Source organism: Mchenga conophoros, linkage group LG12 (assembly GCF_057382185.1).
Source record: "Mchenga conophoros isolate Kocher_MC1m ecotype Shallow Benthic linkage group LG12, M_conophoros_male_GT1.1, whole genome shotgun sequence".
Lineage (NCBI taxonomy): Eukaryota > Metazoa > Chordata > Actinopteri > Cichliformes > Cichlidae > Mchenga > Mchenga conophoros.
Window position 1 is genome coordinate 13,223,136 of NC_140537.1, and position 14,175 is coordinate 13,237,310.

The following is a 14,175-nucleotide window of genomic DNA, read 5'->3' on the forward strand; positions in this document are numbered from 1 at the left end:
AATTCTGCTTCTAAATTTGACCTCTATGTGGCAGCAGGGTGTTGTTTAGTTTATTTTAAAAAAAGATAAACAAATAATTTCATGTAGGTTTGTTTTTAATGTTTTGAATATTAAGAAAAAAATGTGCAAATAAATATTACAATATTTGAAAATCAGCTTTATAAAACCCTCGAATTGATTTTCCTAACCAGTTTCCTGTAGCAAACTGCAGCTGGGTGAATATATATGGCATCTGAAACTGTTCTCGGTGACTCAGTGGAGGAGTCACTGCTGACGTGGGTGGGCGCCTGGGGTAAGCGCTCCCGTGTCCCAAGGCTCTGCTCATTCTTGCAGCGTGCTGCTCATGATAAACCTCTTGACGGAAAGATGCTTCTGCTGGGAAATGAACGTTAGACCGGCCTTTTCGTGTGTGATGAAGCTGCCTCTCTGTTCCACTCCGACTGCTACTTACTGTCAGCATGTACCCGTTACCCTGATGAGCAATATGTGAGTCACAGCTAACATACTTTCATGAATGAATCTATTCAGGAATACTAACTAGAAAAGATGAACTTTGAACGTGATGGGTGAAATAAGACAAAATGCAAATTTAGAAAAGTAACCGTCATGAAAAATAAATTATTTTGTCAAATTTAATTGTGCACATTTGTAGCAACTATTTAAAATATTTAAAGTATTGAATTATTTAAATACAATCCATCATCCCAGTATCTCCATAAGGACTATTTTTTCCCCCTTTTTTAAATTACACAATTCAAAATTGTGGTGTAATTTGATAGTTCATGATTGTTCTGAATAATCCCCTTTGTCCGTCTGTACTCTCTCAGTCGCTGCGACTCTGTCAGCTGAGACGAGGCTCGGTGACAAGTTACAGAACAATGCTTCGCTCTGTGCTGAAGTTGTACTGAAACTGCAAAGAGAAGAAGAAGACAAAGAGGTACACACACTGTTAACAGAATAAAAACATCACCAACAATTACATCAAGCAGCAAATCCACCAAAAATCAAATGTTACAGTCAAACATTTTCATAACTATAAACTAAAAAACAAACTGATTAAACATTTAAGAATAATTTGCTACTTTCCCCAAAGACTGAGAAACTAAACAGAACCACTGCCCCCTTGTGGCTTGGCATGGACAAGGCTAGAAATAAAGTGAGAGCCTGAAACACTGTTGACTTCTGTGGCGTTAACGACAGGAAATGCTTCATTTTTTTGTTTTGTTTCAAAGATTTTATGCATGTTTATTATTTAAATTCGTTTTTCCAAAAAGATCAAAATCCAACTGAGTAGAATTAAAATTTTAGTGCCACAAACCTGTGATGTCATGTTTAAAAAAACAACACTGAACGTCAAAGACTGTTTTTGGCCTTGATATGGAAACACTACAGACTGACATTAATGAATACCTCTGCGAAAGCGTGGTTTATAAATTTAAACGTTTTCATTCAGTCAGTTTTCGGAGCCCCTCAATCTCTGGCTTCGATTAACCATCATAAAAAAATGACTGCAGAGCTCCTGGGGGTGATGTGCATATGTTAAATTTGTGGTGGCTGTGGTGTGTGATCTGAAAAAAAAAAAGCCAAAAACAATAACACTGTTGGCCCTAAATTATTAAACGACATCTCTGAAATACTGAAGTTTTCATGATTTTGTTTGTGAGCGCTTTCTGGAAACTTTTGCACCAAAAGCTGTGCCCACTCCACCAAGTTAGACAGCTGTTATTACTGCAACGCAGCACTAGGTGATGCTGTATGATCACTCAAATAAGTTTCTCCAACTGACTCCACAGAGCCACAATGGCTGAAATCGGCTTCTCCGGATTCAAAGCACCACCTTTCCTCATTTTCATCTACTTGAGGGGGGAATCTGCAACTTACCCAAAAGCTGTCACATATCACAAGCCCGTTATTTGCGAAAAGAAATTCTACCTCCCCCCACTTCACCGCCACCAACACCACACAAAAATTCAGTCTCTAACATCTGGCACAGTAAATAAATATTCCTGCGTGTACGTGTGTGAGTGTGGATGATGGATGGGGGAATGGGGTGTTATCAGGGAGAGCATGTATCAATGTCTGCCAGTTTTACACACAGGCTGACAGGACAGTGACACACTAGAACATGGGCGGCAGTCACCCAGACGAGCCGGGCTTCATTTCCTGTCCCTGCTCCACTGCCAAAAATATGTGACATGTTGTCTTCATTAATTCCACCTCTATTTGGAGCTCTCCCTCTCACATACCCCCTGTACACTACTGTCCTGCCATACATTCACATGGAAACGCACAGTCACGCAAACATAAGCAGGAAGAGAAGCACACACACGCACACACACACACACCCAACTCCCCACAAGCACTGAAAACTAATCATACATAGGTGCTAATGAAAATCTTGTCATGTGTGGATACACACTTCTTTTCCACCCTAACGTACTCCCTCTGAAAATCATTAGCCAGCCGCCAACAACATTTTTCAGCAGAGCAAACTACATAAAGACGTCACTTTAAATCGCTTACTAATTAACACTTAAAAAGACACAAATTAGATATGCGTGGCTAAAAGCAATTATAATATCCGCAAGTTTTGCGAGTCATTTGGGAAATGAAAAGAATGCCTAATTGCTGGAACCAACATCATCTGAGACATGGCTTAAGTGATGCCTGTTAGGAAATGGTCTTATCTACAACTGTGGCTGTGATTACAACAGTTTTCCTCAATTACATGTGCATATGTAGAATTCTGGAAAGCGCATCTCTTCCATGAATCTATAATTTTAAAGGGATTTAAAAAGGAGGCAATTAGGTTCTGTGCAGAAAGCGCCTCCAGTTTCTGAATAAGGGAGGAAAAAAAGAGAAGGAGCCCTACAGTGAGGCACGGACAGTGACCTCTTCTGGACAAGAGAAGAAGAAATCTACTTCCAGCTGAGGGACAATTAGATCCAAAACAGCTGCCTTTTTTTGTCTTGTTTTGTTTTATACAACCACGAATAAAGTTCTGCTTCTTTAGCAGCCTGGAGAAAAGAAAGACAAGAAAAGAAAAGAAAACACGGTGGATATTAAATTAATAATGTAGCACAGACCCGGAAAAAAAAAGGAGAAAATTTACAGACAGGATGTTTTCCAGCGTGTTTGCGAGAATATCACAGACTACGTTTCCACCCCCCACCCCCTCCTTTGTCCTGCAGATATCATTGTGGGGTAATAATAAGAGGAGAGAAGTAAAAATAACACAATGGTGAGGGATGTTTCCACTTGGAAACTAATTATCAAGCTAAGCTGTGACTTCATCCTCATCAGCCTGGCCCCACCATTAATCTTGTGCTGTCGTCCACTTCACTAAATCTTGTGTGTTACACTATCTCACATTTACTTCATCAGCTCCAGCGCGGCTGTAATTAATGATTTCTCATGCCCTTCCCTTCTCTTCCCCAGCTCAGCTCACCATGTGTCCTCCTGCTAATCACACTCTCGGAGAAGAAAGGAAGGAGGAGGAGGAGAGGAGGAAGGATGAGAAGAGGGGAGAGGAAGAAGGGGGGGGGGAAAAAGAACATATAGGATGAGCAGTCAGGCTGTCTCCAACCGGGACACACACACACTCACTCACATACACATATATGTACATGCCATTAATACCTGTGCTGACAATGAGCTTCATTCAGATGACCATATGACAAGATGGCGACTCTGTGTGATTTGGATAGTATATGACAGAAGACAGAGGCAGAGTGCAGAACAGACACCCGGTTTGATGAGGGAGTGTTTGCTCTGTAACACATCTCAAACCCAACAGCACCTGTTCTTTTACAGTGGTCTGTCACTTCCTGGCAGTTCTGATACCGAGATACCGTGCTAATGAGAGAGAAGGGGGGTTGTCACTCTCTTTAAAGCACACGCACACACACCTACACACATTCGCACGCGCACGCTCGCTCACACAAAGACATAGCGGCTCTCTTTCTCTTTGCCATCACAAACACATGAGCTCCAAAGAAGGAGCTGCTGCACACAGCTGATCTGCTTCATACGAATGCCTGTAGGCTACAGTGTTTCATCAGAAATGTGGAGGGCTTTGTGGCGCTTTCTACTCACTCGGCGTGATCTCTTAACTTTTTATTTATTTATTTTTAACTGCAAAGCTGATTGGAAACTTAAAAAGTTTATGTGACCGGAAAAAGGCTCCTTAAGATGTACGGCGCTGCTTGCAAGATTCTCGATTGAGCTGTGTGAGAGGTGGGGGGGAGAGTAGAATTGGGGGAATATAAGTCAAGTGTTTTGGAACAGGATACGAAGCTTTTAAGAAAGAATGGCTGCCTAGCTTGGCCGTGCTTTTATTCAATTGGGGCTTAGTGGAGCCAACAGGGCCTCGCTGTCTCAGACACTTAATTACAACCCCAAGACCGTTTGCTTTGCATTCTGGGCCAGCGGCGTCAGCGGCAGCCGAGCATTGCAGCCTCTACTCACTTCCTCCTCGATGTCTGCCAGGGATTTGATCGTAATGCCCATTAAATTGACTTGCTGCATCTGAAATCAAAAGCAGGGGAGAGGAGGAGGGAGAAGGAGAAGGGGGAAGAAAAAAAAAAACACACACAAGAAACATGGCGGTTAGGCTCATGGCTAAGTAAGCATGCTTAAAATCTTTAATCCTCTCCCTCTCTGTGTCAATACAAACGGGGCTATAGTGACAACCACCGCCAGCCAGCCAAATGGACTGCATTGAGCCAGCTCTGCCTGACTGCACGCATTCATCACTCAGTCTGGAGGAAAGGAAAAGGAAAGAATAGGGAGAAAAAAAGGCGAAGAAAGGAAGAAAAGGACAGAACTAGTGTTCACCTGAAGAGAGTTTGTAGGAAAAATCATCGGCACCTTCATAAGAAATCATTTTGCAGTTTGTCACTAGAGCCACGAAACCTTTTGATTTATTTATTTATTTTTTTTTTTTTTTACCTCTTTGGGGATTTTTTGCGAAAACTTCTCCGAGATCACAAAGGGCACATCATCCAAAGCTGCAAAAAAACAAAAAACAAAGTTGAAGTCTGACTTTTATACATAAACATAATACTCCCCACTCTTGATCCCAAGAATCTCCACGAGACTAAACGTGGGATTATAAAAACAGCAAAGCTATCAACATCCCCAGCCACCCTGACACCTCCCTTCCTTCCGTCTACGGAGAGAAGATGAAAGGCTTTTTTTTTTAATTCTCCGCTGTATTTGAGCACCTCCACTCTCTCTCCTCCAACCCAGCCCTTTCCTAGCCCTCTTCCAGTTTAATTACTCTTGATTATTCCCGATTCCGTCTTGTCTGAGAGATGTTCACCTCCGAAACAAAGACACACTCACACTAGGCACAGAAAAGCGGAAAGAAGAGAGACAAAACATTCACCAGATATCAAATTTGCATGAAAATAAGCCGCACTGTTCAGCTGGCAAAAAAAGTGGATTGAAATGAGGACTTGCCAAGAGCGTGGTGGTATAATTAGCATTTGACCAAACAAACGAGCTTCAACAGAGCTATAATTAAGCAGGCCTGTAATTAAGTGTATGCCCTTTATCATAATGATCGTGGTTAAAATGGTGTGATGGCTGCCAGTTGATTATTAATGGTGTAACCCCGTCCTGCATGCATCCTGCACTGGAATCAAGGTGTCACGACTGTCAGGCTAGAGAGCAGCCCTTTGTTTATAAAATACATTAGGGCCCAAATTAACACAGGGTGACAAGAGACACAAAGCCTCTCGTTTCCAGACTGAAGGGAAAACTGCAGCTGCTCGGCTTCATTAGAAAACTCCCAAATCTGGAAGCACAAAACTTGCTGCAGTCGACTTCAACGCGAGCCCCAAATATCAAGAGGCCGAGCTTCCAACTGGTGTTCTTTCACCCGCAGTCCATCAGGCGCTGGCACAGGAAACGGAACTCATAAACGTAAGCCAGAGCTGTTCATGAGTCATCGTTTTGGGGGTGGAAAGGATGGGGGGGCTGAAACTCCTTTTGGCCTTTTCCTGTTCACACAGCAATATCTGAAAATTATGAAATTCTAAAATATCCCTCACTTTGACACTTATGCGAGTTGCTTTCCCTTTCTTTTTTTTTCTAGGTTATTACACAGATCCACGGTTTGGCACTTTCCGCACAAGTGCAGCACAATGTGATCTTTGTAATCAAAGCGTGACCCGCGCCCTGCGTGACCGCAGGAAAGCTCGCTCACTTCCTCGGATTCCAATCATCTCCCGTAGTAAAAAGTGCAGCAGTAGCAAGACTCTGCGACCGTGATAGCCGTTTTGTACTTAAACACAGCGGCGTTTTCCCCTGTGCTGCTGTTCTCCATGAGCCCCTGTTTCCCCTGCCTATCCCAGCCCAGAGCGCTCCTGCTGATTCAAACTCTCTCTCTCGGGTAAATAAAGGTAAAAAAGTTCTGTGTACATAATTGCAAAAATAACAGACTAATTTGGAATTGTTACACTAATTAGCACTTAATTAACAAATTAACAAAGCTAGCACTTCTGTGGTACAGTTAACACAGGATTCCCGAAGGAGACACAAACACAGTCTTAAGGCGTCACAAGCCTTTGTTGAAAAAAGTCATGTGAGTCAATATATGATATAAATTTGAGCTGATTGACACTAGATGAAGAGTTCATGCATTATCAAAATGATTGCATTTCAGGAAAGTCGGTGGATCACCAAAGTTATTACTCCTCTGTGCACCACCATTCAATTTTCTGGTAACAAATCCAATATTTAGAATAGTTCAGACTGGTTCAAAATCAAGAGACATTACTATCAAGCAAGCGATGTCACAAGTAGGTTTTATAGGTGCTAGGAGTAAAAACACATTGAGCCCGATCTCATCTCCCTGCAGCGGTTTTGAATGCGTTGCTATTTGAAGCAGAGGGCAACTAGGTAGGCATGATGGCTTGTTCAAGCTCGGGACTACAAGTGAATAAACATGCACTCTGTTGCTGGGAGTACCAACGCCAGGCACAAGTAGGCAGGGAGAATACATCTGAATCAATAGCCAGCAATGGGAAGCAGAGATTGTAGCTGCTGATGGATCTGCGTGGCACAGACAGATGAATGGACAGTGCTGAAGGCCAGAGAGTTTCTTTATTGCTCAAGGATTACATTTAAAACCAGATCCCACTTTGTATTCCTCCCCCATCTATACCAGAGAGGCTATCTTACATCCAGACAAATGGAAAAGCACGGGTGGTGACTTGGTGGTAAGGAATGGATGCTGTACTGAGGAGAAATCTGAAGGTGCAAAGGGCAAAAATAATGTAAATCCAATCTTCTGAGCAGGAATCCCAGTATGAAGCATGTTCTAGCTGCTTAAATGGCCCCGCTACACTCCATTAACTCATGAGTGCATTGCAGTGCGGGGAACTGGGCAGTTATTTGGCATTTGGAGCCTGTCAGTATATTCAGCACAAAAACATCTGGAAGGAATTTTGGCATAGCGTCTAAGATGATGATGGTGATGATGATGATGATGATGGTGGCAGTGAACACAGAGGTGGTGTTAAGTAAGGAGGACCCTGCGGATTGAGTGATTGTAGTGTAAAGAACGAAGTCAGCACAGGCCCCGTGTGGATCATCGCCTTATTAATGGCTCCGTCAGGTGCGATGAGCAATGGCTGCATTGTCATCTCCAGCCCCTGGGCACAGATGAATGGCTGTTTCAGGGCGGGAAGGGCTCCCTCGTACGCTGGGCTGAGCACTAATCCCTCACTCTTCCATTGTTGGATGCACTGTCACCCAGGATTTCAGCAGTGCCATACATTGCATTTCCAGGGCTCTAACAAACATGGCCGCGTGTAACGCAAGTGGCGGCATACCCACAGACACACACACACGAACACATAAACCACACCGAGTTGTGCTCCGACACTGACTGATGGAAAAATATGCGTGGGTGATCGAGCATGCCCCATATTACCTGAACCACAACTGGAGAGTCGCACTTTAGGAATGTTGATGAACTTTTATTTTACACTTCACTAATTCAGCAGAATTGCATTGATCTCTGTCTAGTATGATTACTTGGGTGAATCTGTCTCGCAGCTGAATTGGAGAGGGGGTGGGGGTGGGGGCGGGGAGGCGGAATCAGGGCGATTATGCGAAAAGTGCAAATGAACGTCTTTTACAAGTTTTTACTCATGATCGAGCTGCCATCTATTGTTTTGTGTCACAAAATAATCTGAACATAGAAATAATAATTTTTAAAAAAAGTTAAAGCTTTATCTGGTGGCTGCTGCATTTCATATGCCAAACAATTGGATGCTGCTTTTTTCTCTGTGTGTAGCCAGAGCTAGACATGGCACTGCCTCCCCTGTCGGTGCGACTCTCAATTTGAGTTGGATTCTTTATGCAGACCATGGAAATGCTATTCTAGCTGCTGCAGACCCTGCTCTCTGTCACCTCTGCAGATAATGGTGAGTAGATGAACAGAGAGCTGGAGGAGGACCCCCTATGCCCACTCACAGCCCTTAGCCTGAGTCTGACATGAGAAATAGTGCCCAGACCTGACAGCATCTCGGAGACATATTGTAGTTTATTTTGTCGCCCGGGCATGCCATCTGTGCCATTCCAATAGAGGGTGTGTGTTCAGGCTGCTGCAAGAGAGAGGGCGCGAGGCTCTGGGTCCCTCAGTAGCTCTGCAGCCACGGCAGGTCATTAGTCAAATTGCCTAATGAGAGAGAATACAAATGGCCCCCTACCCTGACAGGAGGAATTTTGGAGGTGTCAGAGCTCCTGACCCGTGCTATGAGAACAGATGATAGCGAGTTGCTATTTTCAGATTCTTTTAATGACTATGGCTCTATGAAACCCATTCTTTTTCTTTTATCTTTTTTTCTCCTCCTACTTTTTCAACCCCTCTAGACAGATGAGTGAAAAAAAACTTTGCAATAGCGGAAATGTAACTTTTTAAATTATTAAAATGTTTACCGGGGAGTCGATTAACATTCTAAAAAAGAGAGTAAAACGCTGATATTAAAATAGATCCCGCGCTGAAGTGATGTTGAGGGTTTCTGATAATCTATTTTTATTTTCTTTCTGCCGGCTGTGTGCAGTTTGTTTCCGCAGCGGTCTCACGGCAGCAGTGTGTGCGAGCTTCTCTCGCAATTCTCCCGACAGTCAGTCAGTTAGTTTATACTGAAATATTAATTTCATTTCGTCCTAACGCTTAAAAAACGTAAACAAGCTTAAAAGGTTTCTGAAGCACTAAGAGTTCGTCGCATAAGATCCAGTGGATGAATGCATTTATAGTTGCATGCTACAGGCTGGGGCTGCTACAGAGTTCAGGAATCGTGGAAGGAAAGCGTCGAGTGAGTGGAGAGAAACTGCACCACTTTTTAAAACTCACTCTTTGCCCACTTGACTGCTTATTTTGATCTTTAATCCATTAAATTAAGTAAAACAGTTACTTTCCTAACATATAAGATAAGATAAGATAACTCTTTATTGTCATTGCACAGTCATACATAGTACAGTAGTACAATGAAATTGGAAAACTGTCCTACGTCGGCACTACATATAACACAACACGACACGATATGACACATCACAACGCAACAAACAACACAACACAGTATATTAACTTAGTATAAAAAAGAATAATAATAATAAGTGTATGAGAAGAATAAATGTATAAATGCAGTGTATAAATAGAATGAGATATGAAATTGGCTTTATAGTCAAACTGTAAGCAGAGCTGCAGCTGAGATTTTCGTGACAAGTACCAAAAAGTAATGAGACAGACTGGCAAAACTAGCAACAGACTCAAATGGAGTCTGAATAAACTGCTTTATTGTTGAATTCACCAGTGTTAAAATTTTGCTCTTTGTTACCAGAGGGGTGCAAAACAACATGCTTATGTAGAATGACCCACTTATTTTTCCATCTGTGACAAGCAGTCCTTGAAATCTGGTTGTGGGTAGGGAGCCAGCCGACAGCCTCAGTCGGGCGCTGGTCCATCAGTCTTCCAGAAAGTGGGCAGAGCCAGCAACACTTACGGTGCCTTGGCCACGAACACCGCTGCATAACGCAGAGCGCTCTGAGGGGGTGCGTACATGTGTGATAACTTCTCAAGACCGAGCATGTATATGTAGCACAGGCTATTTAGCGTGAAGCACCGAGGCTGTTCGGTCACTTGGTTTAAAACCTGTTTTAGTCATTCTTCTAAAGCACTTAATGCTAGAGAAGTACAGAGAGAACCCTCCTTGCTGGCTGGGCTGAACTCTCATGAAATTAAATGGACAATCAGATTTTAATCAGCAGCACAGTGTGTTTTAAGACACTGCCATGGCATTGGCATTGATCCCTAGCTGTGGCTGCTGGTAAATGTGCAGCAGAATGTGTGTATAAATGGGGTACGCCTCTCTGGACAAGTGTAAAAGCTGGCAGAGGGCTGACAGTAAATTGCATGTGCCGGATGGGACACAGCAGAAGGCACAATTATACAAATCCCCTCTTAATTAGCGGTTCTGTGGGCAAACTAACCCGTAATGATGCGAGGGATGTGGTGAGCCCCAGAAATCCTAACAAGAAACACTCACCAGCACTGGAGACTTGGTCATATGGCCCCAGCTCCCCTGAAGTATCGACTGACGCGTGATCTGTTTTGATCAGTGCAGCTGCAGGAGATGATTCCCATGTAGCCCTGCTCCTCCACAACCCCTAGCCCTTGCTGAGCTACTTGCCCTCTGGACTGTGGGTAAAGCAGCAGGCCCTATGTGGTTGTGGGTGGTATTATTAAGTTCTCCATGCTCACAGTACCAAGCAATGTAAAGTGGCATCTCACACAGTGAGTAATGAACTGTGCCAGAGCGGAAGCAGGAGGGATGACAGCCAAAGAGGCCTCCTTGGCAGCCACTAACCTGGGCATCCACCAATTTATCATCCCCTAGAACCAATCCACCAATGCTGCACTGCCATTTGTCATTAATTATGCTAATAAGGACACCATTACTCTCCTGATGAAACAGGAGACTGTTATTAGTATAATGCATTTACAGTCTGATACATATTCACTTGCTTATTACTTTTACAGTGTGAGGATGAGTGGACTTTGAAAAGAGATATTTTGCAGCACCTAAATAAAAGTGCTGTTACGTTTGAGCCTGGAACTTCTCTGTACACGCTAATGGACTATTGCAAAACGATAAGCCAGCCATTTCATAATAATGCAATATTCCCTGCGCCTCAACAAAAAAATGGCCCCATCTATGCAAGCACATGGATGTGTTTGAACCTTTTCACAGCAGACTTTCATGGTTTTAAGCAAACCAGTGTGAGCAGAGTCATTTAATATAGCTTCTGGGAACCCCAGATGCCCTTTTCCAAAACGACTTCATTCCCAGAATCTCATTGTGCTTTCTAAATCACACCACAGTATGTATTAGAAGATCATTAATTACAAACTTAACAAGTCAGCAGAGCCATTAAAAGATCTTTAAGGCATATTTGACCATAAATCTCCTTAAACTATATTTAATGACTGGATTTTTGTGAAATATTTTTTATCAAGTTCTAATTAGATGTGTGATAACAAACCCTGCTGTACATGGGGCAAATGAGGGAGCTGTGACAGGCCCATCCATTGAGCCTGTCCACGTCTGGACACTGAAACTAATGGAGCACTGCTTCTATCTCAGGGATGGATAGAAAGCAATGAGGGATGAGACTCCAGAGTCCAGTCTGGCCTGCAAATGCAAAGCCATTTAAAGTCTCTTATTTGACTGTAATAAAGGTCCAAAAAATGCCCGAGGGCCTCAAGGCTGGAGTCAAAAATTCCATTAGGATTTATACAGGATTGATCCTCAAATACTTAATGGCACCGTCGCACCAGGATCAATCATGTTTTGCTACTAAACCTGGATCGTCTAATTGAATAAAAGTGACTGAATGGCGTGAAAGCCTTTAATCCAGATGTGCTTTTTGACACTGACTCGTACTCCACAACGTCTGACTATATCTACAACTGGAAATACTTGTTGTGCCTGTCATTTGTTTAAAAATAGAAACTGACACTTTCTGGAATAATGCAAAAAATGTGAAAACAACAAGATCTACATAACAAACCATCCAAACTTTATTCTAAATAGGAAGCAACGCTTGAGATGTGAAGAGAAAGCAACCTTTTTCGCATTTCAAGAGACTTGGATTAAAGTTTCTTTTTTAACACAAAACACATTATTTCTTGCTTTTATATTTTAGCACAGGATTTGCACCGTAGTATTTTGTGCCAGTGCTTCGCTTCACTCGTGCAGTATCCACCCAAGACATGCTGCCATGTCAATATGGAAAACGTACATATAGGTTAATATGAGCACAGAAGCACTAAACTATATGCCATTCATTTATTATGAGGTAATCAGGTGCTTCTTTGTATCAAGACTTGCTAGCAGTAGTTTGAGAATGTCTGTACAGGCATTAGATGTAAATACTACAGTTCTCCCTGTGAACTTTCCCTCTCTCTCTCTGTATGTTTCGCCTTTTGCTGACCAGGGGAATTAAGAAGCAAAACGTGGGTTTTAAGAGCGTTCCTTTCATGTCTTGATGCAAGCTTTGGCATTACTTCAGACATCAAGATCGGTTTCATAGAAATCCCATTCCATCTAAAGTAAAAGCTCGGCAGTAAATCTGCCCATACCTCCCCCATAACACTTCCATAAATGATTCATTCAGCTCAGTTTAGCTGATGCAAAACAGAATGTTAGTGAATTGTGGATGGAGCCCGAGCTGCAAGTGGAGGACAAACCCAGCTGCTTAGCAATTTCATCAATCTTTGGAGAGAGAAAGGAGAAAGAAGCGAACGCTGTACACTAATAATAACTTTTGTGTCACTATCCAGAGGTCGTGTTTTTTAATCCCTCAGCCTAAAGAATTGTGTTATTCTAAAATATAACCCCAGCGGTGCAGAAGCAGTTGAGATCCATCATGGTTTGAGATAAGAGCCGGCTGATCTCCTCCCTCTGCACAGCCTCGCCCAGAACTACACAGGGAGATAAGATGGAACTTTTGTTTGAAACCTGATGAGAACCCTCTTAATGAAAGTGCTGCGCCAAAAATAATCTTTTTTCTCCATGTTAGTCAATCAAGAAATAGTGTAGTTGGTAGGGGGGGAAAAAGGAGAAAGAAAGTAATTTTGCATAATCAGTGAGCACCATCTGGAACAATTAACCAAATTCCACAGAACTCAGAGGATCAGTCATATTGGCTTATTAAAGATCCAGAATTATACAAGTAATAAATCCATGGAAAAACGAAGCGTACCCCTGCCTGTCACGACTATTTTAACTTCAAATACAGTGGAATACTTGATAAGGCTGAAAAGAGGAGATTAATATATGCAAATTATGTCGAGCATTTAAAAGCCCCCCAACAACTGTCTCGTTTTTTTTTTCCTCTTCTTTTTTTTCTGTCTCTTATTACAGGGCTTTATGTTTTATTCATACACCAACTCACCTGTCATTTCATAAGCTATAATATTATGAGGGTATTATTAAACAGCATAAAGTGGAGCTTTAATTGGAAAGCTCCATTGCATTTTCCAATTATTTGCAGCAAATTAAAAGCAGATGCACATAGTTTAATAAGAATTCTAATATTGTTTCCTGAAAATCAAAAATCACTGTCATCCTGCCAAGATATTTTGCAAACCCAAGTTAATTTTCAGCTCCCTATTTTTTTCTCTCCCTCATCCTCCTCTGAAGGATGAACCTTCTCGTGTATGTTAATTGAAGTTCCCCTAATGGATAGGGAAATAATTGCTCTCCATATTATGTTAGATCAGGGCCAATGTCAGTATTTATTTTTGATTAATGCTATAGATATGTAAATGTATTACTTTTTATTACATTTACCGTTTTATCAGATGGATGCCTGCTGAATGCTATATATTGTCCAGCAGGTAATAAAGACAGACTGCGATGCAACGTGGTTTTATTTTAGAGTTTGGGGCTGCTTTTTTGTGTTTTTTTCAAAACATTTACATTTATTTATTTATTTTATCAGACATATGCTTTTTAGACAGATAGCTCAAATGCATGTATAATTACTTTTAAAAATATCCTGATTTTCTGCCAAGGTATGAATAAAAGACCTAATTGGCAAAGGGACTTGGCATGGATCAAAGCAACGGCGGTGGAAGAAAAGCAAACGGTTCGA

General features: G+C 42.1%; 1 protein-coding gene across 4 annotated transcripts in view; it reads right to left on the reverse strand.

Annotated features, from left to right (window-relative positions):
- LOC146562223 (multivesicular body subunit 12B-like) overlaps positions 1-14,175 on the reverse strand; it is a 39,024-nt gene continuing 24,849 nt past the window's right edge. For 3 of the 4 annotated variants that reach the window (XM_085293801.1, XM_085293802.1, XM_085293800.1), the window contains exons 8-10: positions 4,951-5,009; positions 4,468-4,527; positions 1-910 (exon numbers count right to left, since the gene is read on the reverse strand). In XM_085293801.1, the coding sequence (XP_085149927.1) occupies positions 869-910; positions 4,468-4,527; positions 4,951-5,009 (161 nt within the window). In that variant the 3' untranslated portion in view covers positions 1-868. The remainder of the gene's footprint in view (positions 911-4,467; positions 4,528-4,950; positions 5,010-14,175) is intronic. The other variant, XM_085293799.1, reaches the window with a different exon arrangement.